The 27,280-nt window shown below is 44.6% G+C and overlaps 1 protein-coding gene across 1 annotated transcript in view; it reads right to left on the reverse strand.

Moving 5' to 3' along the window:
• Positions 1–4,367: 4,367 nt before the first annotated feature.
• The window catches only part of LOC125440310 (amyloid beta precursor protein binding family B member 2-like), a 150,131-nt gene continuing 127,218 nt past the window's right edge, over positions 4,368–27,280 (reverse strand). The window contains exons 7-8 of the mRNA XM_048510063.1: positions 6,439–6,585; positions 4,368–4,499 (exon numbers count right to left, since the gene is read on the reverse strand). Coding sequence (XP_048366020.1) covers positions 4,368–4,499; positions 6,439–6,585 — 279 coding nt within the window. The remainder of the gene's footprint in view (positions 4,500–6,438; positions 6,586–27,280) is intronic.

Below are 27,280 nucleotides of genomic sequence, written 5' to 3' on the forward strand. Positions count from 1 at the left end.
CTCATCGGACCAAATCCTCTTTGAGACCAGGTATTACCTTTATTCCCCCCAAATCCATCGCTGTTCCAAACCTTTCTTCTCAACACTATTAATATTCTAGGACTGTGTGAATTCTCTGTGTGCATTGACCATTTGTGTGCTTGCATTTTTATTTTACTGTTTCTAATAAAATTGTTAAACTTTTACTGCTGATTCCTGTAGATTTCTTGTGGAAACCACCTCTGTAAACTCTGGTGGAAAAGATCCTGGTTGCTCCTCCTCTTGTTAAGTCAGGTCTGACCCCACTAACTCCCCACTCCAAGGGGCAGACCTGATTTAGGATAACAATCTGCACAGCATGAAGAGTCCTTTTATCATAAATGGTGGACTTGTAATAAAGCCAGTGTGGTGTAGTTGTTAAGAGCAGTGGGCTCCAATTGTTTGCTTTTTACACCCTGCCCTAACCCCGAGGGGCTATATTTGTTAATATTTGGTGCAGGTACCCTTTGTAACGTGCTTTTATTTAGTTTGTGTACTTCTCCTGTTTGGTTGGTTTTTGGTTTGTACAGGTTTTTTTCTTTATGTCTTCAAAATCTTAATTAAAATATTCAAAAATATTCACAGTAGGCCTACACACACACAGTACCTATATGTGATTGCACAGTTACCACAACAATCAACATTCATACAGGATGCAGATAAAGCAACATTGAGGCTGCATCATCACTACCTTGAAAGAAGGTCCCACCGGGAAGAAGGAAAAGATATACAGCACACAGTGGTCTATGACCTAGTTTTCAAATGCATGAAAGGAAGGGGATAAAGGAAGGGGAAAAGTGAATGGATTAGTGTGCACGTGGCACCTATTTTGGGGAATGCAGATTTTCCACTTGCCTTCACAGCACAGAGCAGAAAGATGAAGGAATAAGAGTTAGAATGGGCTTCATAGTTTATACTGGAAAATGTTTCCACTTTCCTTCTGCTAACATCTACTTTCTACTTCTATATGAATCTGTTTTGTGCATGCAGGTTTGTGCAAGAAAAGTACGTGTGAAATCTGGATCCTAAATCAGCAGGATGTAAAAAAAATAAACAGAGTTCTATATCCAAAGAAACTAGTTCATAGATTTGAGACAGATGGTTCTTTCAGAGTTGGGACATCAGAGCTTGGACAATAGACAATTCTGAGTAAAGGAACATGCAAAACAAGGCAGATTTTTCTGAACCAACAGCAGCAGTGGCGGAGTGGTTAAGAGCAGGTGTACTCTAATCTGGAGGAATCGAGTTTGATTCCCCGCTCTGCCGCTTGAGCTGTGGAGGCATATATGGGGAATTCAGATTAGCCTGTAAACTCCAACACACGCTAGCTGGGTGACCTTGGCCGATTCACTGTTCTTCTGAGCTCCCTCAGCCCCACCTACTTCACAGGGTGTTTGTAAGCCCCTTTGAGTCTCCTACAGGATATAAATCCTCCTCCTCCTCCTCCTCCTCCTCCTCCTCCTCCTCCTCCTCCTCCTCCTCTTCCTCTTCCACTACTACTACTACTACTACTACTACTACTACTACTACTACTACTACTACGCTGCTGCTGCTGCTGCTGAAGGTACAGTAAATACAATTAAAACTAACTTAGAAAACACATAAATATGAACTATCCCTGAAGCCACAATCCAATAAAAACATATGGACCATGGTAAAGTTCTTCTTTTAGGCCCGGAGCAGAAGTAATTCTGATTCCTGACACACTATAGCTGACAAATCAGGAACTAGCCTGCACCACTCTTTTCTTTTTCTAGAACAAATTTCCATAGACTTAACCCTGGCTAACTGATGCACCTGCCCCAATGTTAAACATGGTCCTCATATTAACCAGGATTTGAGTTTGATTTTGAAGTATTCTTTGAAAATTCTGAACGTGGCTAGCATAAGCAATTCTAATACAATACAAGAGACGAGAGAAGAGAATTAGTGTTGGAGAGGAGAAGGAAGGGGAGGGCGCTCCTAATCCCAACGCTTCCTCTTTGTCTTTTATCTTTTCAACAATGGTTTGCAGGGAGCCAGCGTGGTATCAGCACCACACTGCTCGTCTTTCAACCTTTTCTGTTATGCCTGGAAGCTATTTCTAACATTAGGCAAGTTACTTAACAGATCGAGATTTTTGTTTCACTAATGGCCAAAGAGACCGGATTTCCCCCCCACGTGTGAAATAGTGCAAGATGAAAAGTAAACACATGCTAATGCTGAACATCAAGTCAAATTTGCAGATGGGATACATACAACATACAGACACTAATCTTCCCCCCTCCCTCCCAAGGTCTCATTTTTGTTTAGCTCCCCCTTGACACGGGCAGCCCGGAGTTTTCCTTCGGCTTAGATAGCTTCAGCAAAATATGGTATTTTATGTCATGATTAAGAGAATTCAAGTCACACCTTTTCTCAGGATGTAAAATAATCACACCATTTTCAGTCAGCAAAACAGTCAAGTAAATCATGAATCGTTTTCTCACCGTGCTACAGAATTAAAAATAAGTTAATACCTAGACTTGAAGATAACAGCAGAGAGTGCGCTGAAGGAATTATTAATCTCCCAGAAGGCTTTTCTGCCTGAGGTGCACTAGCAGACGCATCCTTAGATTAAACTTTCATCAGCAGATCGCTGTTTTTCATCAATCTTTCATTAGCACATGGCTTAGAAAATCATCTGGTCAGGTACCATTAAAAAGCTTTTCATCTTCCAAAGAGAAATCCAGTCAAATAAATTACTACAAGGAAAAAGTCTGGGGGAAAAAATCCCAAGGTCCTCAAGATAGCAATGACTTTCAAATAACTTAATATTCAAGATAAAAGGTACGAGTTACTGTTGCGGTCATCAAAATCACTGTCTACCTGACAGGGAACAGAAAAGAATAATTTCCCTAGTTAGGGCCACGTGGGATTTTTTGAAAGGGACTCCCTGCTATAAAGATGGAAGGCAAGGAAAAGGTTAAGTATCCCCCGCTCCCCACTGCGTCTCTGCTGCAAACTACCCATTCATCCCCCCAGCCCTTAATGCAGTTCTTCAGATGAAATGGGTTCCCAGTCCCATATCTTTCATCTAACAGTTCCGTCTCCAGACTCAACATTTATAATTTGAAGGAATGATTTGCAGATACATTTAGACAAACACGGAAACGCTCCTCTTATCTCACTAATCTGAGGTTTTAGTGCAGTGATGGCGAACCTATGGCACGGGCGAGCAGAGGCATAGCAAGGGGGGGGGAGTGCCTGGTGCATTGGTGCATCCTCTGCTCCCGTCCCAGAACACCCCCGTCTCACCCCTGCCACACCCCCGCAGGAACACATGCCCAGCGTGTCACACACACACTGCCCCCTTGGAGCTACGCCTCTGCTGGCAAACATGCTGCATTTCACCAGCTGAGGCAGGCCCCGCCCAGTGCCGACCACCTCCCCCAGTGCTGTTCTGGGCTGGCGAGCCCACTGTGGGCTCAACAGCCAAAGCAGCCACCCTCCTCCCAGGCCTGGCCCAATCAAGTCATATTTATGTCATATCTGGCCCTTGTGACAAATGAGTTGACACCCCTGCCATAGAGTCCACTTTCTAGAGCAGACATTTTCTCCAGGGAAACTGACCTCTGTCGCCTGGAGACCAGTTGTAATAATGAGAGATCTCCAGTCAACACCTGGAGGTCGGCAACCCTATTATAAAGAAAGGCAGTTCCCAGAGTACAGAGCGGCATAGCCTGATCACAGCATGGCCAAAGTAATTAATTAATCTCAAGGAAAGTATCAATTAAACTCAAGGAAGAGCCATAGCAGGCGTAGCCGCTGAAGATAAGAAACAATACTACATAGCTCAGGGGAGCTCTGCACCTGTAAGCACAGATCTAAGTTCCCCTGAAGCTGACAAGTTGCTTGTTCAGGGTGGATCCACGATCCCTGATGGACCCTGTTGTCGACCAACAGCACCTCAGCATTATCTGGCCTCCAGTTTATGTCAGGCACAGTGCCCTCGATAGCCATAACGGTCTAGATAGTATGATGGATGGTAATGAAAGTTGCTGACTGGTCCAGAAATATCATCAAGGTTGTAATTTTCTCTTTAGGCAGGAAGGAGGCATTTATGAATAAGAAACTTCAGATCTACTTGGGCCACAGAGCAACAAAATGTCTTCTGGTGCCCCACCAGCTTAACCAGTGAACCTACAGCCACACCTGTGAGAAGAGGCTGCTCAGGTTTCATTCCACTCTTTTAATCATGGTTCGATTACGAGAAGAATTGACATCTATGTAACTGTTCTTCAGACACACACATTCAGTTGGCTACAAGGACGCTATGCAGCACAGGTTACATTGTACACCAGCTGATTTCGGCACCAAGAAGAATCTACTCACCGGCCATTGTCCCGGCCTACTCCCCAGACACGGATGCTTACGATGGGCTGAAAATGAAGAATACTGCGATCCATGGGGTCAACCAAATTTAGCATGTCGTTCTCCAGGATAAGATACATGTCTTTTCCCTGAGGGAAGTCAAACATTAAAATGATCAATTAATCAACCAAGCACAATTTTGTCATTTGTAAAACTAACTCGGGGAAGGGGATAGGTGGCATTAGCAAAGGAGAATGGGTAGGTGGGAGGAACCCATGCCCCATCTGCTGACTCTCCTTTCCTATCCCAATGAACTTGGCTCTGGAAGAAGACCCAGCTCTGAGAAAATAGCCAAGGGATGGGGGCTTTCTCAAGAGAGAATTGGTGAGTATAAAAATTATCAAGTACCATTCCCTCTTGAGGTCTGGTCTACATATACAATAGAAGGAGATAGCCAAGTGCTGAAAGGGCAGAATAGACTGCAGGTGAGAAACTGTACTATTTTACAGTTTTCATATGACTTGGATAGCCAATCGCATCACACCTCAGAAGCTAAGCAGAGTGGGCCCTGGCCAATATTTGAGTGGGAGACCTCCATGGAATACCAGGGTCATGATGTGGAGGCAGCCAACGGCAAGGCACCTCCAAATGTCATTTGCCTCAAAAACCCCACCCGTCAACTGTAATTTGATGCCTCCCCCGCCCCAAAAAGAATAAGGAAAAAGAAGAGAATACGATCTCTAACGTTCAAACTGTTCACTTGCAAGGAGTTTTTATTTAATAGACGTTTATTAGAATTTTATTTATTTAAATATTTAGAAACACAAAGGGCTCAGAACAATTTACAAAATGCACACACTGAACTACTTAAAAACACAACAAGCTCTGTTCCAAAACACAACATGAATGTTCCCCATCTGAAGCGGTATGGCTGATTGTGCCATCACAAAATGGCTTTGATGCTGCTGAAAAATTCAGTTTCTTTGTCTCCCGACTTATACTACTGCCCAAAACGCCCTCTTGAAATGCTGTTGCTCCAGGACCAGCATGAAGCGGAGGTTTGCCATGTGAAAAGGGGGGGGGGGGGTGTCAGCAAAAATGCTCCTCCACTTTTGTGCATGGAAACAATGGGTGGGATCCAACTTTATGAATGGTTTGGAGAAGAATAGAGAAGTTTTTCTACTTTTCTTATACCGAAACTCAGAGACCCAAGGAAATGAACTGACAGAACACACAAAAAGAAAATACTGTTTAACACAGGTCAGGCTTAATGTCTGGAATATAATACCACAAGATTTGGTAAGGGCCACGTGCTTTGAAAACTGTTAAGTTGTGGTAGCTCATAGCAGCTGTCCCTGAAATCCAGGGACCACTGTCCCTGAACCCCAGATTCTCGAGTCAAATTAGACAGGCTTCTAGCTTTTGTTCATGAGCCACAATTAAGACAGAAAGCAGGGTCTGGTGGACCCTTAGTCTGATCTAGCAGCGCACTTATTATAAAGAAAGAGAAAATCCTCTTAACCACAAAACACATGCCCTGAAGCCCAAATCAGGCCTTTCCCACCTAGCCAGCCAGATTGAACAGAATATAATCATATTCTTTCGGTTTCTAAGGCGGGTGGGGGTGGGGGTGGGGGAGGGAAATCAGGATGATCTGGAAGGGACTAAGTTTCGGCCATCTGTCTTCTGTAACAACTTAGTCTTGTACTGTTATTATTGGGCGTTTAAAGCATTGTTGTTTAAATTTTTGTATGGTTCTATGTTTTAAATGTTTTAATGAACTGTTATTAATCTATTGTGACCTGCCCTGAGCCCTGCTGGGATAGGGCGGGATATAAATTTGATGGATAAGAGAATAGGTAGGTAGGTAATTAGGTAGGTAGTTGGCAGGCAGGCAGGCAGGCAGGCAGGCAGGCAGGCAGGCAGGCAGGCAGATCCTATAGCGACCCCAGGTTCCCAGAGTTACTACAGAGAGTTGTAGAGGATCATCGAAGCCTTGTGTCTCTTCCTTGCACTTTCTGCCCAAAGCTGAATTTGGATGAAGCAGCAAGCAGGTGCCTCTAGGAAAGAGGATGAGAACTTTCTTACCTCTCCCCAAATGCCAACTGTGTCCCGTATATCATTTTTGCAGTAGGAAAGCTGCCGGATACAATTGTTTACAGCAACACTGCTTTTCCCAGGAGCCAAATCTTCTTCTGCCATTTCTACCCATCCCAAGGATCGAACGGCAAAGCACTGTAAATAAATGAGACGTTGGTGTTACATTTTAAATCTAAACGGCTTCCACAAAAGACCATGGTATTCGTTTGATTCACTAAATTTATGTCAACTCACACTTTTGCTGAAGAAGGAAACATTAAACCATGAAAAATCCAAATCTTTACAAGACTTTAATTTGCTTACTGTGAACACCGCCTTTATTTATTTATTTATTTATTTATTTATTTATTTATTTATTTATTTATTTATTTATTTATATTTTTATTTTTTTCTTGAACTTTTATACCGCCCTATCCCCGAAGGGCTCACCACCCCTGCAGGGTAGCCCACCTTGGCCTTGCAGGAACTCAGTTACCTTTTGGATCAATGAAGATGTGATTCTGGCTTCCATTTATAAGTTCTTTACTTCTGTCAGGCAGTTAATATCACTCCTGCAATCCTGAGCCCTGGCACCATATCAGCCTCCTCCCTCTTTCCCTGCCTTCCTTGTATCCCTCTCAGGAGGTTCCCTCCCTCCTGGGAGCTCCCTGCACCAGCCTACTAGTGGTTGGTGAGCTGTCTGTTGAGCCCTGCTGGCCTGGGAGTGGCTCTTCAGCTTTTCTGACCCTCCCACTTGATTGCGGCCAGGTTGAAGCTGTGCTGGACTGGCTCCGCTCTCTAAGGCTGCTGATTGCAGCTTGACCAGGGCTGTGCTATCGCCACCCTTTTCCCTGGAATTGCCGAGGCTTGCTCTTGGTCCTTAGGCCCTTCTGGTAGTTCTCCCAGAGGCCCCTGCCCCTGTTGGTAAGTCTGAGGGCACGGCTGCCAGTTGTGGGGGGCTCCAGGGTCCCTGGGTTGGCATCTGTGACGAGAAGGGTGGAACAGGCTGTCAGATGCTGGGAGGCAGCCCCGTCACTAGACACTAAGACAGAGAGAAAGGGACAGGTGCCCTTGAATCTGATATTCTCTCTGTCCAGTTCTCACACGGTGTAGTGGTTAAGAGTGGTGGACTCTGAACTGGAGAACCGGGTTTAATTTTCCACTTCTCCACGTGCCTGGCAGACACTTATCTGGTGAACTGGATTTGTTTCCCCACTCCTACACATGCTGGGTGATCTTGGGCCAATCACAGTTCTCTCAGAACTCTCTCAGCCTCACCTATCTCACAAGGTGGCTGTTGTAGGGAGGGGACAGAAAGGAGTTTTTAAGTCATTTTGAACTCTTTACAGAGAAAGGCGGGATATAAATCCAAACTCTTCTTCAACTCTTCTAATATAGATAAATATATTTATTTATATAAACCACCTTTCTTACACACACACACACACACACAAAATACCAACAGTCAGTTTAAGAGATCCAATGAACAATGCTAAAAATTCTAGGATTACAGGAAATGTTTCTTCCACGTTTATTTTGGTTAGACCGGGGGAGGGAGCAAGCTATAGCCTGTGGGTCAATGCCAGCCAACGGAGCCTTTTCATCCAACATACAAGGTAATGATTAAAAAAACCCTTTAGCACTCAGGTGAAAAAGTTTTAGTGCCCTTGAGTTGGAGAAGATTTTGTTTGAATGACCTTCCCATGTTCAGACATCAGTTACCGTATAAGACAAAACACTAGTTTTTAATTATTTCCCCTGGAGTGGAAAACGGCATCTTTTAATCACACAGAAATAAAGTTATTCACTATGCAAAACTAACAAAATACAATTACCTGGTATTGACTTGCTGACATCCAGTTGCAATGCAAGACTCTGGCTACCCCTCTGAATGGTGCACAAAATTTACTCTTGCAGGTTTATTTATTTTATTTATTTATAGCTTGGTTTATAGGCTCAGGGTGGCTGACAACAATATTCACAATAAGATCAAGTTCCCATGTATCATTTCACAGCATTTTGGTCTATTTAACTTTGGTCAATGTAAATCACATTCCACTCTAATTTTCTATTTTGCCATGTCAAATATCTACATATGGGGAGGTTTCCGGGAGAGCCTCTAGGACAGAGAAGCTCACAAATGAACTAAAGACTGATTGATTTTATGAAACTGAGAGGTGCCGAAATTCTTTGCGATCAGAACCCCAGCATCTGTGCTGTTTCCAAAGCTAATGGTGAACTGGTCACTTGCACTGGGTGGCTATTTGGTGAGGTCCATTTAACCTCACCTCTGCAGTCACGCACTTTCAACCAGCTGCAGCTTCGGCAAAATGCGCCTAGGTGTGCGGTCAGACACTCTCCATGTGGGTGCAATCACTTTATGCTGAGTCTGTGATGCAAATGAGCAGAGGCGTATCTAGGGAAAATGTAGCCTGGTGCAAAATCTGAATGCCCCCCCATGTATGGGTGGCTTCCCTCCCCCACCATGACCAAACAACATTTTTTGCACCAGATCTTGCAGTCAGTGTATGGACCTGGGGGGGAGGGAGGAGGGGTATGGGGGCGATTTTCCATCCCTCCACCCAAGTGACTAAATGGCCACATCCCGGGGACATTTGACCCCATATGCCCCCCTGAGCAGTACGCCCCTGCAAATGAACCACCTAAATCCATCTTTGAATTGGACACTTACATGCCCCAGAGGGCCACCTTACAAGCAAAAAAATAAAAACAAGTCACAGCTAGTTATTGTTGGAAGAAAGGGACTTTACGCTGTTTCCTGCCTCATCCTACAGAGGGTTTTTTTTTACTAGCGAGCTAGTGGCTAGATAGGGACTTAGGAATTTGTCACCTTTACTCTATCATGCTGACTCTATCCCTTTGATGTAGACTGATACTCTTAGGGACTTCCTCCCTTGCTTCCGCCTTCTTCTCGAACCTCTCCATCTTACCTTCACCATGCCTAGGGAGAGGATGTGTCTCCTACGCATCCGCCTCCATCCAGCTAGATTAGATTAGATAATGAACCTATCTCTCCACCTTTCTATCCAGAATGGAGTTCACTAATAAATACTCTTTTCATTAGACTAGAAACTACAAATGACTCCGACTTTCTTTTGTGTCTGAAGTTCTCTCTAGCAAGCTCAACCACGCATGTGTGCTCAGGTAAGCTTCCCTGTGTTCAGCCTCTGTGCCGCTCTGCTACTTTTCAAGGGAAACACACGCACCAGGTGTGGTTCTCCCAACATATGTAGACAGAAGTACGTCAAAGAAAAAGCACAACCTGTGTAGACCAAAGAAATGCATTCATAAGCCAACACCTGAAGTCATATTCGCAACCCAAAAATATAGAAGCTGAATGCTAGACTTTCTCCTGTAGAACTGTGGGGTCCCAAGCCATGACACAAGGTCCTTTCGAAACTCTCTATCAAGAGAGGCTTGTAGAACAGGGATGTATGCACATCCGAGAATCGCAAGTCCACATTTCCTTTGGTGGATCAACCTAGCCAGGTAGCACTCTGAGCCCAGACTACACAAGACGAGAGGCACGACGATGCAGGCAATCACAGAAGTGAGATGCAAATGGAAGCATATAATTAAGTAGAAAATTGTGACAATTTGTTGTCTAATAACAAAAGTGGGGCAGAGATGAAGGGTGAGGGAGTAGCATCAGGCCGTTATAAAGCATGTTAGACAAAACGCTAAATTGGGGCAGGGGGACAGATTTGACATCCATGATTTAAACAGACACGTTTATTGTCTTAGACCGCCATTCTACACCATAGATTCCACAAAGGGAACAGACAAGAAAAAATCCAGACAGCTAAAGGAGAGACAGAACTGTGTTTGAGGGAACCACACTTTTCAAGACATGAAATGCAAATTATTAAAAGACATGGAAACTAATTATAAAGAGGGTTTTTTTGAAACCCAGAAAGATGCTCAGCTAACCCAGCTGTCACAGCATGTGAGAGAGATATTTCTGGAAGGCATATGTTTCTCTTTTTTGCAGATGCACCTGCGAGGAAAAAACCCCACTGAAGCATATAGTTAGTCCCTGTGATTTACTATATGATACAACTGCTTGCTGTTTCTTTCAAACAATGTTTTAAAAATTCAAGAAACTATAGATAACAATGGAAGTTGTTGTTGTTTTTAAATCAATGTCTCGGAAATCTAGTCTTTTTCAACTTACATGTTCCCTGGTCCCCTGCCACCTGTTTTTTTACATTTTAATTCCCTGTTCTCCATTCTGCATAAATATCTACTTTTCATTTTGTTTGCAAGCCAACACTGTAAGGTAGACAGGGCTGAGAGCAACAGAAAGAGAGACATGGCCAAGGTAACCATGTGAATTCCATGCCTGCGTGAGAATGTGAACATGGATTTCGCTGATCACAGTATAACTTTCTAGTCGCTTTGTCACACGGCTACCAGACAGCTCTATGCCAGTGGTGGCGAACCTTCGGCACTCCAGATGTTATGGACTACAATTCCCATCAGCCCCTGCCAGCATGGCCAATTGGCCATGCTGGAAGGGGCTGATGGGAATTGTAGTCCATAACATCTGGAGTGCCGAAGGTTCGCCACCACGGCTCTATGCCAACACTTTCATCACATATCTTGCAAAAGTTACATGCACCCTTCTTCTCTTAACCTCTGAAAGTAAAGGAAAATGAAGAAAATACCAAATTAGTTCTGAATGGCAGACATGTCCACAAAGCACCATTCAACTAAATTAAAATTGTCTTTCAGAACCCCTGAAGGATACTGCGCATGTCATTGTCTACAATGGGTTTTATTTGTCTGGTTCTTTATGAGAGGAGATCAAGACAGAGAGGCCATGCTGGTATCAATTACAACAGAAACTTGGCCCAGAGGTCCAGCAAAGAGCAGCTTCTCTCTCATATAAAACCTGTTCAGGATAATGTAGAAACCTTGGTCTACTGCCACTCCAGCCATACTGCCACTAACGGTGCCCTAGCCAGAGGTAGCAAGTAGAAGGATGTGAGGTCATTTTTCACGGCCCTGCCTCATAGCGTGGCCTATTACCTCTCGAAAGGCCCCTGTCCTCTCCTCAGTTGAGACGTCCCAATTTGATCCTCAATCTCCACTTAGTTGTTTTGAATCCCCCTCCCACCTCACTCCGCCCCCCCAAATCCTACGTGCAGTGTTGATCCTTGGGATAAATTTCAGAAAGCTGGCATCCAGCCTGCCATAGCCAGAGCACATTCCAGCATGGAGGCAGAAGACATAAAGCATTTATATACCCTCCAAGGCATGCATAATATGGTCATATCCGACTGCTTCTCAGGATGCTTCATTAAAATGGGCCGTTTCCAGTCGATGAGGAAAAGTATCACCTCCAAACCAGCTGTTGTTCAAATAGAGCCTGATATCCAATCCATTCATGATGGGCCATTGAGAAGACAGTTTACCTTCATTTAAAAACAACAACGCCGTTCTTTGTCAATAGACTAACGTCAGGTGTCATTTCCTCGTTCTACTGAAGTGTGGCAGTTACCTTCCAACCGCCAATTAAAATTATCTTCCAACTGCCAAGTAAAATTCAAACTTTATTTCTTGAATCCATCCTGATCCTAGGAAAGCTGAGTCCCATGCCAAACCCTAACCCTAACCCTCATAAAAGAGCTAGACCAGGCAGTGCAGTATCTAGTGAAAATGGCGCTTGGGGGGGCAAGTTCTGTTTGTGCCTCCCAAAACTGCACCTCCCCCCACATTGCACCCTCCCAAACTGAAGTGGACCAGTGGGTGAGCGGGGGGTGAACAAGCGACCTGGTAAGTGGTGGGCAGTGAAGGGCAAGTGGCAAGCTGGGTGGACGGTAGTAGGTGGCCAGTGGTGGCAGGCAGGTGGCCAAATGCACCCCCACGTGATCCAGACACTGGGTCTCGAGGCCCCTCATGGCCCCCTAGGTATGGCACTGAGTCCAGGCCTGTGAAAAGTGTGCCAAGATTCTTCCGCTGCCTGAATACCACTGAAACTGCTTTGCAGGAACCTTTCTCTCCTCGTTGGGTTTCTACTGCATCGAGCCACTGCAATTCTCAGCCTCTAACTCACCTTGGATCAGGTAGCATTAACCTCTTTCCCTCCCTATTCTTTCCTCCTCCCTTTCGTTCCTTTCCCCCATTCTCAGCTTCAGGTGTGTTTATTGGGAGGCAGAGGGTGGTTTCATTCTGAGTTTCACTTCTGTAGTTGTATTTGTGGTTTTAAATATTAGAGGCGAATAGAAGTCAACCTTTAGTGGTGTGTCAGTGTTAGTAAATAAATATTCCATTTTAATTGATTGGTCTCCTGTCACTTTTTTCTTTTGGGAATATTGCACAGGAAGAAAGCCTTCGTGTACATTGGCAAAAGACCCCTTGCTTACCTGCCTGCGCACCCTATAAATTCCCCCTCTCTGGGTCCAGTTTGGGTAATATTCTCTGCATGCATCTGAGCTGTCAGACCGCTGGTGGGCAGCAGAGGGACCACCCGCATCCCTCTCTGATGGGAAGAAGAAGAGCTTAGATTTATACCCCACCTTTCTCCAAGGAGTCTCCAGGTGGCTTACACACTCCTTTCTCTTCCTCTCCCCACAGACACCTTCTAAGCTAAGTGGGTCTGAGAGAGTTCCAAAGAACTGTGACTAGTCCAAGGACACCCAGCAGGCTTCATGTGGAGGAGCAAGGACACAAATCCAGTTCACCGGATAAGAGTTCACCACTCATGTGGAGGAGAGGGCAAACAAACCCAGTTCTCCAAGTAACAGTCCACCACTCTTAACCACTACATCATACTGGCTCTCAAGAAATGGCATCAAGGGCCATGGCAAACGACCATCTGCAAAGGGAGAATTGCTTTTTCTAAGAGGTAGCTGGGAAGAAAAATTGAAAAAAAATGGTGCTATTGGAGGGAATGGATGGTCCCTTAATCCAGGGCTTAGAGTTTAGGAGGACCGAGATCTATGGATCTACTTCATCAAGCCTCCTTCCAACATGGCCAATTGGCCATGCTGGAAGGGGCTGATGGGAATTGTAGTCCATAACATCTGGAGTGCCAAAGGTTCGCCACCACTGTAATGTAGGTTGTAACAGGAAGGTTAGGACAGCCCAGACCAATAGCAGCAACCTCAGAGGCCTCCAATCATATCTTAAACTCTGTTGAGCTGAACATACAAGAGAGGGGCAAGACATGGATCCAGCACAGCAAGGAGCTGAAATGAGTCCGTGGAGGTTCCAAATTTCCAATCCATTTTATGTACCGACATATCAGTGACAACATATCTGAACTGCAACACTCCACAAAGAGCCACCAGAAAATGTACAATTTAATGTACACCCATGCATGCCTAATTTCCCCATCTTGGACGTGAGTACCATCATAATTAGCCTCAGTAACAAAAAACAGATCTCACTCCAAGATTTCACTGAGTTTTCATTCCTTTGGCAACATAGATAGAAACACTCACATTTATATTTTGGGCGGGGATCTAAACTTATGTTTAGATTAGCCTGCAACGATAAATAGGATAGATACCCTTTCACATGTCCCTCCAGAGTCTTTCCAATACATGCACATATATAGTATTTAGTGATGCTGCCCCCCTGTGGCTAATAAATGGCACTGGTGCTGGCATTTTTTAGTCATCTTGGAATCAATCAATTGTGCAATGTTCTCTCTTGGAATCCGGTTTAATTTTGGAGTAGAAATCTGACTGTAGATGTTTTGCTGTGTTCCACTTACACAGTGTTCATCTGATTTTTTAAAAATTATTTTACAAGATTTATATTCTGCCTACTGCACATGTTATTGTCCCAGTAGGTTTTATTTGTCTGGTTCTTGACACCACAAGGCAGTGAACAAATTGAAACACACACGATAAAATCACATTTTTAGAACTATTAGAATCAATCCCTACCAAAACACACATCATTAAAACAACTAAAAAGAGAGTTAAAATATGCAGACACAAAAATACGAATTAATGCGTCTCTTCTGAAGATGCTAGCCACAGATGCAGGCAAAAACGTCAGGAGAAAATGCTACTAGAACACGGCCATACACCCTGGAAACCACAAAGCACCCCAAGTAATATATTGTTTAAGGAAGAGGAGTCATTGAATGAAACCAAATGAAACCAAAAAAAGACATTTCCATCTGGCACAAGATGGCAATAGGACAGTAATGGTGAACCTTTTCAAGACCGAGTGCCCAAGTTGCAACCCAAAACTCACTTATTTATTGCAAAGTGCCAACAGGGCAATTTTACCTGAATACTGAGGTTTTCGTTTAGAAAAAACGGTTGGCTCCGAGGCATGCGTTACTCAGGAGTAAGCTTGTTGGTAGTCGGTGGCTTTGCTTTGAAGCAACCATTCAACTCTTCGAACGGGTGAATCACGACCCTAGCAGGGTTTACTCACAAGCAAGCCCCATTGCCAGCAACCAAGCTTACTCCAGGTAAAGGATAGTGCTTTAGTTCCTCGCATGAAAATCAGTGGGGTTTAAAAGCACTTAACAGGGTTACCTACACTGCTTCCCGCAAACTAGGTCTTAGGTTTAATGCTAATAAACAAGCCCGGCGGCCCAGGCCAGCGTAGTTGTGTGTGTGTAGGGGGCGATTTCCCCCCACATGATGAACTCTGTTTGCGCGTGCCCACAGAGAGGGCTCTGCGTGCCACTTCTGGCACCCGTGCCATAGGTTCACCACAACTGCAATAGGACAAACATATTTCCCTGGGGAGAGAGTTCCAGAGCCTAGTCTATAAAATAGCAGTATGTGATTCCCAATTTCTGTATGTAAAAAATAAGCATCTTGGGGAGAAGGCCTTGGCTCTCTGACATCTTCATTTTCTATGTGCAGAAGCTTATTTCAATTCTGTGACTGCCCCAATTCTGCCCTTCTGCTGTCCGGAATGGTACTGACCAGGAACTGTTAGCACACACTGGGCCCAAAGAGGTTGTTCTCAGACTTACAGAGCGTACCAAAATGTATTAAGTAGAACCTGAGAATTCTCATGGTAGCACAGCATAAGGAAACACCCGCTTGTTATATAACAGAGGTCCTTGGGTTCCACGCAACAAACACTGTGAACTTTTATAACCTGCATTACACCTGGCCTAGCTGATCACAGGAACGGGTTTAAACCCAAATTCTGTGACAAAATTCGCCTTTGTTTGGTCAATGACATTACAATGAGAGGTACTCTAGTAGAGAGCTGTAACACAGATGCAGAATAATTGTCTTTGTGTCCTCTGTTTCATAAATGGACCCAAAGTCCACAGTTTCTCCTTCTCCTCCCTCAACCGACAGCTATTTACATATTACATCTGGCAGAAAGGCAGCTGTCTCTGTTTCACTGTAAAAGGAAAACCATGCCTCCATCCTTGGAGGGAGAAGAACAAGGTATGGGACCCACATATCGCCTAGAGGTGAAATCACCAGTTGCGTTTCTGGAGAAGGTGGCATTGGGAAGAGGCAGAAATACCGGCCATTCATGCATGGTGTAGTGGTTCAGAGTGGTTCAGAGCCAGCGTGGTGTAGTGGTTCAGAGCAGGTGCATGCTAATCTGGAGAACCAGGTTTGATTCCCCGCTCTGCTACTTGAGCTGTGGAGGCTTATCTGGTGAACCAGATTAGCTCGTGCACTCCCACACATGCCAGCTGGGGGACCTTGGGCTAGTCACAGTTCTTTGGAGCTCTCTCAGCCCCACCCACCTCACAGGGTGTTTGTTGGGGTGGGGGGGGAAGGGCAAGGAGATTGTAAGCCCCTTTGAGTATCCTTATAGGAGAGAAAGGGGGGATATTTTTCTTCTTCTACTACTACTATCCTGTGCCAGAAAATTCTAATAGTGCAATCCTGTGTAGAGTTACTCCAGACTAAGCCCATTGAAATGAATGGGCTTACAATCTCTTTAGGACGGCACTGTTAGGCTGGTTCGGTCGGATTTCCATACAAAAGGACATATTTTCTAACTTGTTGGCCTATTCATTATTCTTCCAGGGTGTCCAAAGCTACAAAACCCAAAGTTAATAAATCTATTCAGGGTGATGCCTTGAGGCAGACTCCTTTTGTGTAGGAGCCAGGCCTTCTTTTCTCGAAACGTATCACCAACAGTCACAGTAAACCTGGCCAAAGCGACCCATCTTGTTCCTGCATTCATGTCAGATAAAACGGTTACGCTGAATTCATGTCAGGGACCTTGAAGGGGCGGAGCCATGAGAAGAATGCTTTGGCCCCAGACGCCTGCCAGTCCCTGCATGGCGCACAGATGCACATAAAGATGCGTGGATCAGGGCATGCGCTATTTTTCACAAAGACTTCTGCAATCAAGTGCCACAGAATCACTTTACTAAATCCACATCTTCTGGCGGCTAAATAGTTATTCATTTATTCTGCGATTCTCTAATCAAAGGGACTGTAACGTCCCCCTTTCCTTTTTCTGTTTTCATCACACAACTTGTGAAGCGTCATTTGCAAAACACAAAGGGAGAGGAGATACTGCGGCGTCCTTGATCACAGAACCACAGAATAAATGATTAAACGGGAAAAAGACGGATACCATTTACTAAAGTGCCCCCCAGGCAATACTGTTAACTACAAAATCGGCACGGTGACTTCACAGCTAGCTACAGATTTGGTTTTGTCCTTCCATTTCTTCTGGGGGCTCTCATTTTCCCTGAATTAGAAAACTATTCTGTCAAGATGTGAACAGCTGCCTCTTTATTTTTTTTAATATATAATGGAGGAGTTTTAAAAACTCTGAACAAGGATCTCGACGTTGAAAAATGGGAAAAGAAAAACAGTATCAATGCAATTGATTTCAGTTCAGATTAGGTGATTAACAGCTTAATGGGATAAATGTCAAGGACTTCTCGGTTATGAGGGCTGCATTTTAATTTAATATATCCCTTTTTCATTTCCTTTCCTAACATGGGATTGCTCCCCCCCTTTCAGCTGTGCAGTGTTTGACATTTTCTAGCATTTAATCTCTACATCCGTGCAACTGTAAGCTGTTCTAAATACATTTGAGCGTGATTGGTGAATACGTCTTCCTGAAGCTGGGAACTGACTTGATCTTCTCGTTCCTAGACTTCTCGTTTGCGAAAAGAAACAGTTAAGTTTTTGACCTAAATGCGGTTCCTAAGATACATCTGTTCAGTGTTCTGTGGTAAAATGCCTTGTTAAATAATGTAATGACATGAAGAAAGTGTGCGGGGAAGGCAGCAAAAAGGTGGAATAACAGAGGTCCTCATGGACAATGAGCTGCCAGAATGTTAGCTTTTCTGTCTGCTGCCGGCCTATTTGTTTTATATGCCTGCACTTAATTGTGAATACAAAGGTAATAATACTTAGCATTTATATAGCTCTTTGGAGTGCCCAGGCTACCTCACATATATTATCTCAGCAGCCCTGGCAAAAACCAAGGTCGGAGTTGGCATCCCTGTGTTACAGACGTGGGTAGCGTATTATAGCTGAATATGCTGCCACAGGAGGTGGTGATGGCCACTAACCTGGATAGCTTTAAAAGGGGCTTGGACAGATTTATGGAGGAGAAGTTGATGTATGGCTACCAATCTTGATCCTCCTTGATCTGAGATTGCAAATGCCTTAGCAGACCAGGTGCTCGGGAGAAACAGCTGCAGAAGGCCATTGCTTTCACATCCTGCATGTGAGCTCCCAAAGGCACCTGTCGGGCCACTGCGAGTAGCAGAGAGCTGGACTAGATGGACTCTGGTCTGATCCAGCTGGCTTGTTCTTATGTTCTTATGACTTTAATAAGAGCATCTAATAAATTTGTGACGAAGCCAAGATTTAAACCAGGGACTCTGGCTTGCTGCGGTTAACAGAACTACTTATGGTTATTGTGATTTAGATAGGAGGACACGAAGTAGCTTCCATCGCTGTTTTTCCCTCCTCCAACTTCATCCTGAACCCATCAACCCTGGAAAGTAGGTTACGCTGAGAGGATAAAGCAGCTGGCACAAGATCACTTAATGAAATTCCACGGCAGACGGGGGATTGGAAACTGGGGTCTCCCAGATCCTCGTCCAACATTCATCCAACCGGGGTCACCAGACTCACAGTCCCAATATCTATCCGCTAAATCTGGGGGACACCAGATCCTCATCCAACATTCTAACCACTGTAACCCACTGGCCACTTGGTGTTCTGGTTGTAACAGAAGACTTCATATCAGCTTCCTACTGCTGGCTCAGAAACCAAATACTACTGATGTTCAGATCTGAGCATGTTTCCCTGCTCACCACTGGTTGTCACTGATGACATAGTTAGGGGAGAGGAGGCTGGATTTAGTCCCCAAACATACAGAGGCCACCATATGTGTCAAACTCGCGGCCCTCCAGATGTTATGGACTACAGTTCCCATCATCCCCTGCCAGTATTTTGGCAAATGCTGTAGTTAAATGAGTGCGTTCTGATGGAACGAGTGCTCTTCATTGTTGGGATCTGGCAGGGGATGATGGCAGGGGATGATGGGAACTGTAGTCCATAACTGGCAGGGGATGATGGGAACTGTAGTCCGTAACATGTGGAGGGCCGCGAGTTTGACACCTGTGATATAAGGCCACCATGCCGAGCATCTTCAGGGGATGTGAAAACAGGCAAGGAGGACATGATTCATCAGACAGACATCCCCACTTCCATTAAGTGTTTCTGCCTGTCTTCCTTGCCTCCTTCCCCTCCCCCCTTCCCCAAGGCAAGGTCTGCTCCAGTTTCTCCATATCTCCATATTTCCTAAGTGGCCTTCTTGCATTTTTCTAGCTTCCTGACTACATCAGCTGCCCAAACTTGAGCCTCCTCTGCTCCTGCATTCATGGTGTTTCACCCTCCTGTTCACTTACTGCCAGCAAGGGTGTAACAAGCATGGGGCAAGCCAGGATTCATGCCCTGAGCACTGCTTGAGGGGGGTGCCAGCTAGCCTGAACCTCCCTCACAAGTCCTGCACCCTCGCTGAACTGCTCCCCTGCCCTGAACTCTATGTAGAGGGGGGGTGAAGTTCAGGGCTGGGCCCAGGCCCAGCTGCGCCCCTGCCCCCAAATTCCATGTGTAATTCAGGGCAGGGGCTCAGTTGAAGGCTGGTCTTGGCCGAGTCAAGATTTAAACTGCAGGCTCCACCTTGAAGCCCGCAGTTTAGAGCAGGACTTGGTCAGGTGAAGGTCAGCCTGGAACTACTGCTTGCACTGTTAGTTTCTAAAGAATACAATTTAACTGATCCTAACAATGAAGAGCGCTCATTCCATCAGAACTCACTCATTTAACTACAGCATTTGCCAAAATACAATACAACAACCTCAACAGGGTCAACGGGTTTTGGACTATATTACATATCTGGGGCAGTCAACATTTTTAACTGGCCCTGCATCTACACTTTAAGAGCAACATCACATGCAGAAGTGAAACAGACATCTCTCATGCTGCGAAGAAGAAGAAGAAGAAGAAGAAGAAGAAGAAGAAGAAGAAGAAGAAGAAGAAGAAGAAGAAGAAGAAGAAGAAGAAGAAGAAGAAGAAGAAGAAGAAGAAGAAGAAGAAGAGGAGGAGGAGGAGGAGGAGGAGGAGTTTGGATTTATATCCCCCCTTTCTCTCCTGTAGGAGACTCAAAGGGGCTTACAATCTCCTTTCCCTTCCCCCCTCACAACAAACACCCTGTGAGGTAGGTGGGGCTGAGAGAGCTCTGAGAAGCTGTGACTAGTCTAAGGTCACCCAGCTGGCGTGTGTGGGATTCATCAAAGAAAGATTTTACCTGCTAAAGACACAGGAACAGAGTTTGCTAAATCTATTTATTTTAGATATTGCCCATGGATTGTGAATGCTACACAATTTCAGTCTGCGTTAGTCTGAAATAAAATAGGCATCTGCTCTGCATGAATTGGTTAAAATAGTTGGGGATACTGCTTATAAATGTGGGAGGAATGTTTACAGCTGAACGTTCACAGTTCGCTTGCTCTTTTTTTAACAGATATCTCTGGAGTCTGGCAATACAGACTTACTGGAACAAGTTATTAAAAAATAATAAAACGGATGATTGTAATCGAGTCACAGCTGGATTTTTCCAGTTTGCATTCTTAGGTTTATTAATGAAGTGGTTAGAATCAAACACATTTTGTTAAGTCTTACAATTTCTGGCTGCAACCAATATAACAATTCTGAGGAATGTGTGCAAAAATAAAGCCTGTGAATTAGAACCATGAGATCAAATCTTCCCAAACCTGTAAATCTCCTTAATAAAAGATCGATAACTCAACAACTACTTTAGACATTTTCACTGCTTAGAATAGAGGTCACCTACAGGAGCTTCAAACTTATTTTAAATACAGTTTGCAATAATTTAAACATCCTCTGGATATTACTGATTTATTTAAAATAGTTGTACCCTGCCCACTTCCCCTGCCCACTTCATAAAAATATCCATGAAGGAGCTCCAAACATAAAAAGCAAATAATTATCTTGCTTTTACCCTGGTATAAAAGATCGGTCTAATCATACTCCAGAGGTCTCTCCCAACGTATTTGGAAGAAGTCAAATATAATACAGAAAGGTGCAGGGAGTATTTTTCAAGCATCAGTGTACAGTGGAACCTCAGTTTTCGTTGGTAATCCATCCGAAAAGAATCGATGAAAACCGAAACCGATGAAAACCAAGGCAAACTTTTCCATAGGAATCAATGTAAATCCAATTAATCCGTTCTAGGCACTCCCAAAAACATACCAAAAACACATTTTTTGGTGAATAAACATAGTGTTTATGTTACTGCTGAAAACAGTAACAAACAATAACACTAGGACCAGCTTCAGAGCTAGTGGACCAATGTTGCACCAGAAAGCTGTCCAAAAAGGTCTGTTTCTGACGCCTCTTTAAGATTTCTCTGAAATTGCCATTAAACAAGTTGCAGACACGGCCTGCAACAGCTTTGTCCGGGTGATTTTTCTCCACAAACCCCTGCAGCTTACTGCAAATCGATGAAAACCGAGGCAAATCGATGAAAACCGAGACAACTTTTTCACTGAAAAAATCGATGAAAACCGAAACTGATGAAAACCGAAGGCAATGAAAACCGAGGTTCCACTGTACTTTCAAAACTGAAACAACAGACAAACATATCAGTGGATTGAGAAATGTTCTACTGTGTCCTGGAGCATTCACGTGACTTCTTCCTCTATTTGTCCTGCTTCTGTATTTCCCACTTCGTTGTGACCTTTCCCAAGGCTGGCTTAATACGATCTCTTAAAAACAGCACAGTCAACGCGATTTGGATACTGTGTGGATGGGAAAGCGTGCGCTGCTGTGAGTCTCAGCCACATCAGCACCAAGTTCCTTACCTCAGCCCCTGTGTTCTTTATTTCCCCCCACCAGAAGAATTTAACTATTTCTGTTGCACAGTTATAAGGTAAAATGTGCAGGTTGCACATTTCCCCTCTTGTGAGTTGGCAACACAAAGTTACAGACTTGCTATGAGCAAAATAAAAGCTGGGAACTAGCGAAGTGTTGCAACAGGTCCTTATAATGTTATTGTACAATACTGATCTGTTAATTACCGATTTTTAAAAATTCTGGAATAAGCCCTCTGGTGGCAGTGAGGGAACTGCAGTCATCGTGGGCCAAGGAAAGTGCTGGGGAAACGGCTGCGTTCATCCTCTGTTACCAATGAATACTTCTGCATTCACGCAAGCAATAAGAACTACACAGAGAATTCTTTCTATGTGGGAATACCCCTTTCTGGCCATTCCTCTCTGCTGTGTTGCCATCTCCTCCATATCTTTTCACTTCAGCTCCGGAGAATTAATAAAATAGCAAGCTGAGGGACCCAGCTGAAGGACACTTGGCTAAATGTCCTCTCCTGAAGCAACAGGAGTAGGAGACAGTGAGGGAAGTCAAAACCTTTTGCTGATATACTCACCTGCCAGTTAGTTGTAAAGGCACATTCTGAGAGCTTTAAATTCCTGAATATTATGTCTGTCTTCTCTCCAGTGGCGTACCTGCCTAGGGACGGGAGGTACCCTCTGTCCCCAGGTGCCACTAATCTGGTCACGTTGGGGGCCGCAAAATCGGCCATCCATGTGACCAGGAAGATGACAAGGACTTCCTGTTGACTCATCATCTTTGGGCACCCTTGGCCCCGCCCATGTCATCATTGACATGGGCAGGGTCAAGGAAGCCAGAGGACACCTCCCCAAGCCTCGCCCCCTCCTGGCTCCCAGCCAGCAGCCCCTTCTGCCTTCCCCTCTGGGAAGAGTAGGAGCAACTGAAAGGCTCCATCCTCAGCTCCTTTGCTTTTATAAGCACGGAGCGGGCCTTCGGGCAGGGCTCCGCCTGGGGGTGGGGCCCCACCTTCTAAGCTTATAAAAGCAAAGAGCTGAGGAAGAGCTGAGTTGCTTCTGCTCTCCCCAGACAGGAGGGCAGAAGGGACTGCCAGCTGCTGGCTGTGAGCCGGGAAGAGGGAGCAAGGCCCAGGGGTGGGGCTCTGGGGTAGGGACACACCCCTGAGTCCCGCCCCCTGGTGTCACGGGGGGCACTTAGAAAATGGCTGTCTCTGGGCACCATTTCCCCACCATATGCTTCTGCTTCTCTCTTTTACTAGCATGCCTACTGTGGTTTTAATACCATCATTGTTATTCATATGTTAATAGCAAAATGGCCAAATCTGAGGATACTTAAAACTAGCAATTGGAGCTGTGAACAGGCAAGACAGATTCTACAACATGAAAAGTACCCCAGGCTTGCAGAAAAAATTGAAATCTAAAACCAAACAAACATTGGGGAGGTTTTAAAAAACCCCAAATGATAAAAAGTGCCTGTAGCTTTAAGAATGAGATGTCCTCAGTGGCAACTGTAGAAGGCTTGCCTTCTATCAGTAAAAGGCAGAGGCACTTTTCAGGGCACTTTTCAGGCTGTTTTGGACTTTGAGGCAGCACTCATGGGGTGATTTTATATCATATGGCTTGCATCTCACCTAAGCCTGGCTGCTTGGTAAAATTCAATAGCAGTTACCCTACAAAAGACAGGGTGATGGCCAGGCAAGCCCCACGCTAGGCAAAGGCTAGGGCCCAGCTAAGACCCACATAAGGCGAGGCACAGGGGGTGCCCAGGTCCTGCAATTACATTACATCACACAGACCATCTAATGACCCCTATATTCTGGAGGACACAAGAGATCTGGGTCAGCTGCAGCAGAGTCAGGAAATTACTTTGGTCCCCTGGCAAGGGGGGGGGGGGGAAATGGGGGGATGAGATTTTCTCCCTGCAAGTCTTGGAGGTCCCCAGTTGTCCTTTCTAAAAAAATTAAGATGCAGCCCTACCAAAGGACTGAGGGGTGTTCAAAGAACCCTTTGATACTAAAGGATTGATACTGAGGAAGGAAATTGTCCATCCGTTTGGACATTTCCATTTCTAACTAAATCAATGCTTGAGCCCAAACTGTGCTTTCACAAAGAGGTTCCCACATATCTGATGTCCTACTGGCGACTTCAGTGGAGTTCAACAGGTCCATCCGTGTGATCCAGAAACTGCCAACGTTTATTTTGCTTCAGGAGCCATGATTTGCATGGCCATGTTCCATTCAGACAGAAAAAAAACACAGTAACCACGTAATGCACTCACTGTGCTAAATGCCATTACTGAAGTGGAGTTGGTCCAAGACACAGATTTGAGATGCATTAATTTTGGCAGCCCCTGTGGAAGCTTCTTGAGCTCATAATGCTCCTGAAATTGAATCTGACAAGAGGTAGCCTTTTGAATCCTGTCTCCACCAGCCTTTTTGCTTACAATGAAACCAGTGTTACAAATCACCAACAAGGATTGCTTCCATTGGCATAAACAGATGAGCACAGCTGAAGAAGCAAGTGTATAAAGCCAGTTGTAATGATTTGTGCGTGTGTGTGTGTGTGTGTGTAACTTTACACTGAGAGCTGAGTTGGAGAGAGAAAGGGGAGTGAGGGGGAAAGAAGAGAGTGATATGATTGGTTGAGTCTGGAGTGTGCTTGTGGGAGCGTTGAGCTGGAACTGGTAGAAGGTGGCAGGATTTCGGAATAAAAGGGCTGGGAGTGTCAAAACTCTAATCAGAGAGAGTTAAAGCTCTGTGTGGGCATAGCAAAATGTGATAGGGCTTCTGAGTGAAAAGACTGAATGAGTCAAAGCTCTGTGTGAGCAAACACTAGTGAGTGTGTTAGGGTGAGAAGTCATAGAACCGTGGTGGCGAACCTTTGGCACTCCAGATGTTATGGACTACAATTCCCATCAGCCCCTGCCAGCATGGCCAATTGGCCATGCTGGCAGGGGCTGATGGGAATTGTAGTCCATAACATCTGGAGTGCCAAAGGTTCGCCACCACTGTCATAGAACATCAAAGCTCTGTGACAGCTTTAGTCAGAAGGGTATACAGAGGAAGTCAGAGTCTCAAACTGTTAGACAAAATAAATACAGAGAGTCTGAGAGAACTATGAGAGAGAAACTGTCAGAAAGTGTCAGAGTGAATTTTTGTTGAGTGAAGTCCTCAAAGTATTTGTTGCCTCAGTTTAATTTTATTTCATTTTGTAAATACTTTGCTTGGAACCTTGAAGTTACCTATCGGTTATAAATAAAATCTTACTTTGAAGAAACTTTGGAATCCCATCCTATTTTCCTTTGAACCACGTAAGCCATTCACTTTGCCTTATAAGCTTGTGCGCACTGCCAAAAGGAGATAAAGGGGAGGGTGTGGAATTTATATTCCTGATGGCAGCTACCATATGGGGAAGAATTAAGGGAATAAATATTAGTTGGCACTTATTATATACTAGCGGGGCCCAGCCACACGTTGCTGTGGCAATTGTCCTTCTCATCACAGTCCGCAACCCACACAGATGTCCATGCAGGTCCAATGATCCCCAGCATAGCCTTTTGGGGTGGCCAAATGGAATCCCTCTTTCCCTTTTCAATTCACATTGTTATATGGTGGTATCTTGTTTTTTTTAGTATAAGGTAACCCTTTCCACAACGGAACTGTCCAGAGTGCAAATCCCACTGTCCATGAGGCTGGTTGACACACACAGTACTGGCTTGGGTAAGGCAGAACTGGGGCAAGGAGGCTATCTCAGTCAGGCAGCAGAGGCAGGGTGGCGAGGCGTTCAGATCGAGGCCAGCTCCCTGGGTTCTTAAATGGCCATGTGCAAAAGAAGCAGAGCCAGTAGTTTTGGTTTGCCCCCACCCCGTGGATTTTCTTAGAAGAAAAAGGCAAACTCCAGCTCGCTTTTAGTAAAAGACAGCTGTGGCGAATATGGGTGAGGAAGTGGGTAAGTGGTGGTTGGATGTGAGGGAGGGCAGAGTGAGGTGTGCGTGGATGAGCTGGATGTGTATGAGAGTATGTGTGTTGTGTGGTAGCAGTGGGTGAGGCACAGAGAGTGAAAGTTACCTGTGTGTGAGGGGGGGAACCCCACCTGACGTCTCACATGGCAAAGTGTGTATGTGTTTCACTTCCACTCGTATTACCTAACAGTATTACCTATTTACTGTTTTAACTGCTCATCTCTGGCCATCTGCGCGAACATTGTAAGGGCATACCAACCCCTCAGGCCACAGACATGCCGCACGAACATTCTAAGGGTGACAGTTAAACACAAACAGCTTCATGGCCTGGTGTGCCAGGAAAAAGACGTTTTACCTGGCTCAGGTATGGACTTTCGGCGATTTGAAGGTTTGATTACCTGCCCGCAACAGGGAGGAAAGTCATGTGAAAATTTGGGGGTGATTCGTCCAGCTGTTTCGGCGCTAGGGCTTGACTAACAAAGTCACTGTTAGTTTTTTATATAGAGAGATTTATTTATACATGGGAAAAAAGAGTGCACCTCGCATTTGGTGGCCGCAAGTGGCAAGGTCACTGCACCAGTGGCATGCCATATTAGGTTGGGAAAAAAAGGAACGTTCAATTCATGTAAGAGAATATATTTACACTTCCCAAATACAGTTATTCCTTCCACATTGATGGGGTTAGCGGCGTGGTACACCCTGTGATCTGGAAATCGGTGTAAAATTTTGTGGCTCTCCCATCATACCAGAGAAGAAATCAGATTTTTTTTTCTTTTCTTTAACTTTAAAACCGAAATTGTGTATATTTATGGTGTTAAAAGATAAAATATGTTGATATTATACAATACTATACTTATGTTTTATGCATTTCTGAGTATCTACACCTTTTTGTGTCCTGTGCTGGTCTTTGAATGTCAAATGCGGCTTCCGCAAAACTCCCCCCAAATTCCCATTTAATTTCTGATGTCGACCTGTGATATATCAATAGCATAATGGGGGAAGTCGTGACGTGGAATGGTATGAAGAAAATGGCAGAAGCAATCTAAAAATATCCAACCGGTATCAAAATGTGCCTTTTGTACCCTCTTTGCAGATGCTACATTTCTGCTGCTTATACCTCACATACCTGAACAGTATGACATACGTAATAACAGCGATAAATATATTTTGTAGCTTACAAATGGAGACCCTTGAACATCTGGGGTTTGAGTACAAGTTAACATTGGCAGCAACCATCCAGTCCTCTGCCATGCCAAATGCTCCCACTGAGCAGATGCAAAACTATTAAAAATGCTGCTCTTTTTGAATGTTCAACCAAATCACCAAGATGCTCAACACAAAAACAGACATTGTGAGATATTCATGATATCCATCACATGATTTAGCACAGATGGCTTGTGGGAAGCAGAATTAAGAAGGCTGCATTGCTTCCTCGCTTCTTATGGAGTGAGGGAAAGGATTATTGTATACTTAAAGCACTTGCAACATGGTCATAAATAATTTTGGAAGGGGTGATCAAGAAGGAATACCCAGAAGTTCTGTTGACTTGGGTT

The sequence above is a fragment of the Sphaerodactylus townsendi genome, linkage group LG10, assembly GCF_021028975.2.
Source record: "Sphaerodactylus townsendi isolate TG3544 linkage group LG10, MPM_Stown_v2.3, whole genome shotgun sequence".
Lineage (NCBI taxonomy): Eukaryota > Metazoa > Chordata > Lepidosauria > Squamata > Sphaerodactylidae > Sphaerodactylus > Sphaerodactylus townsendi.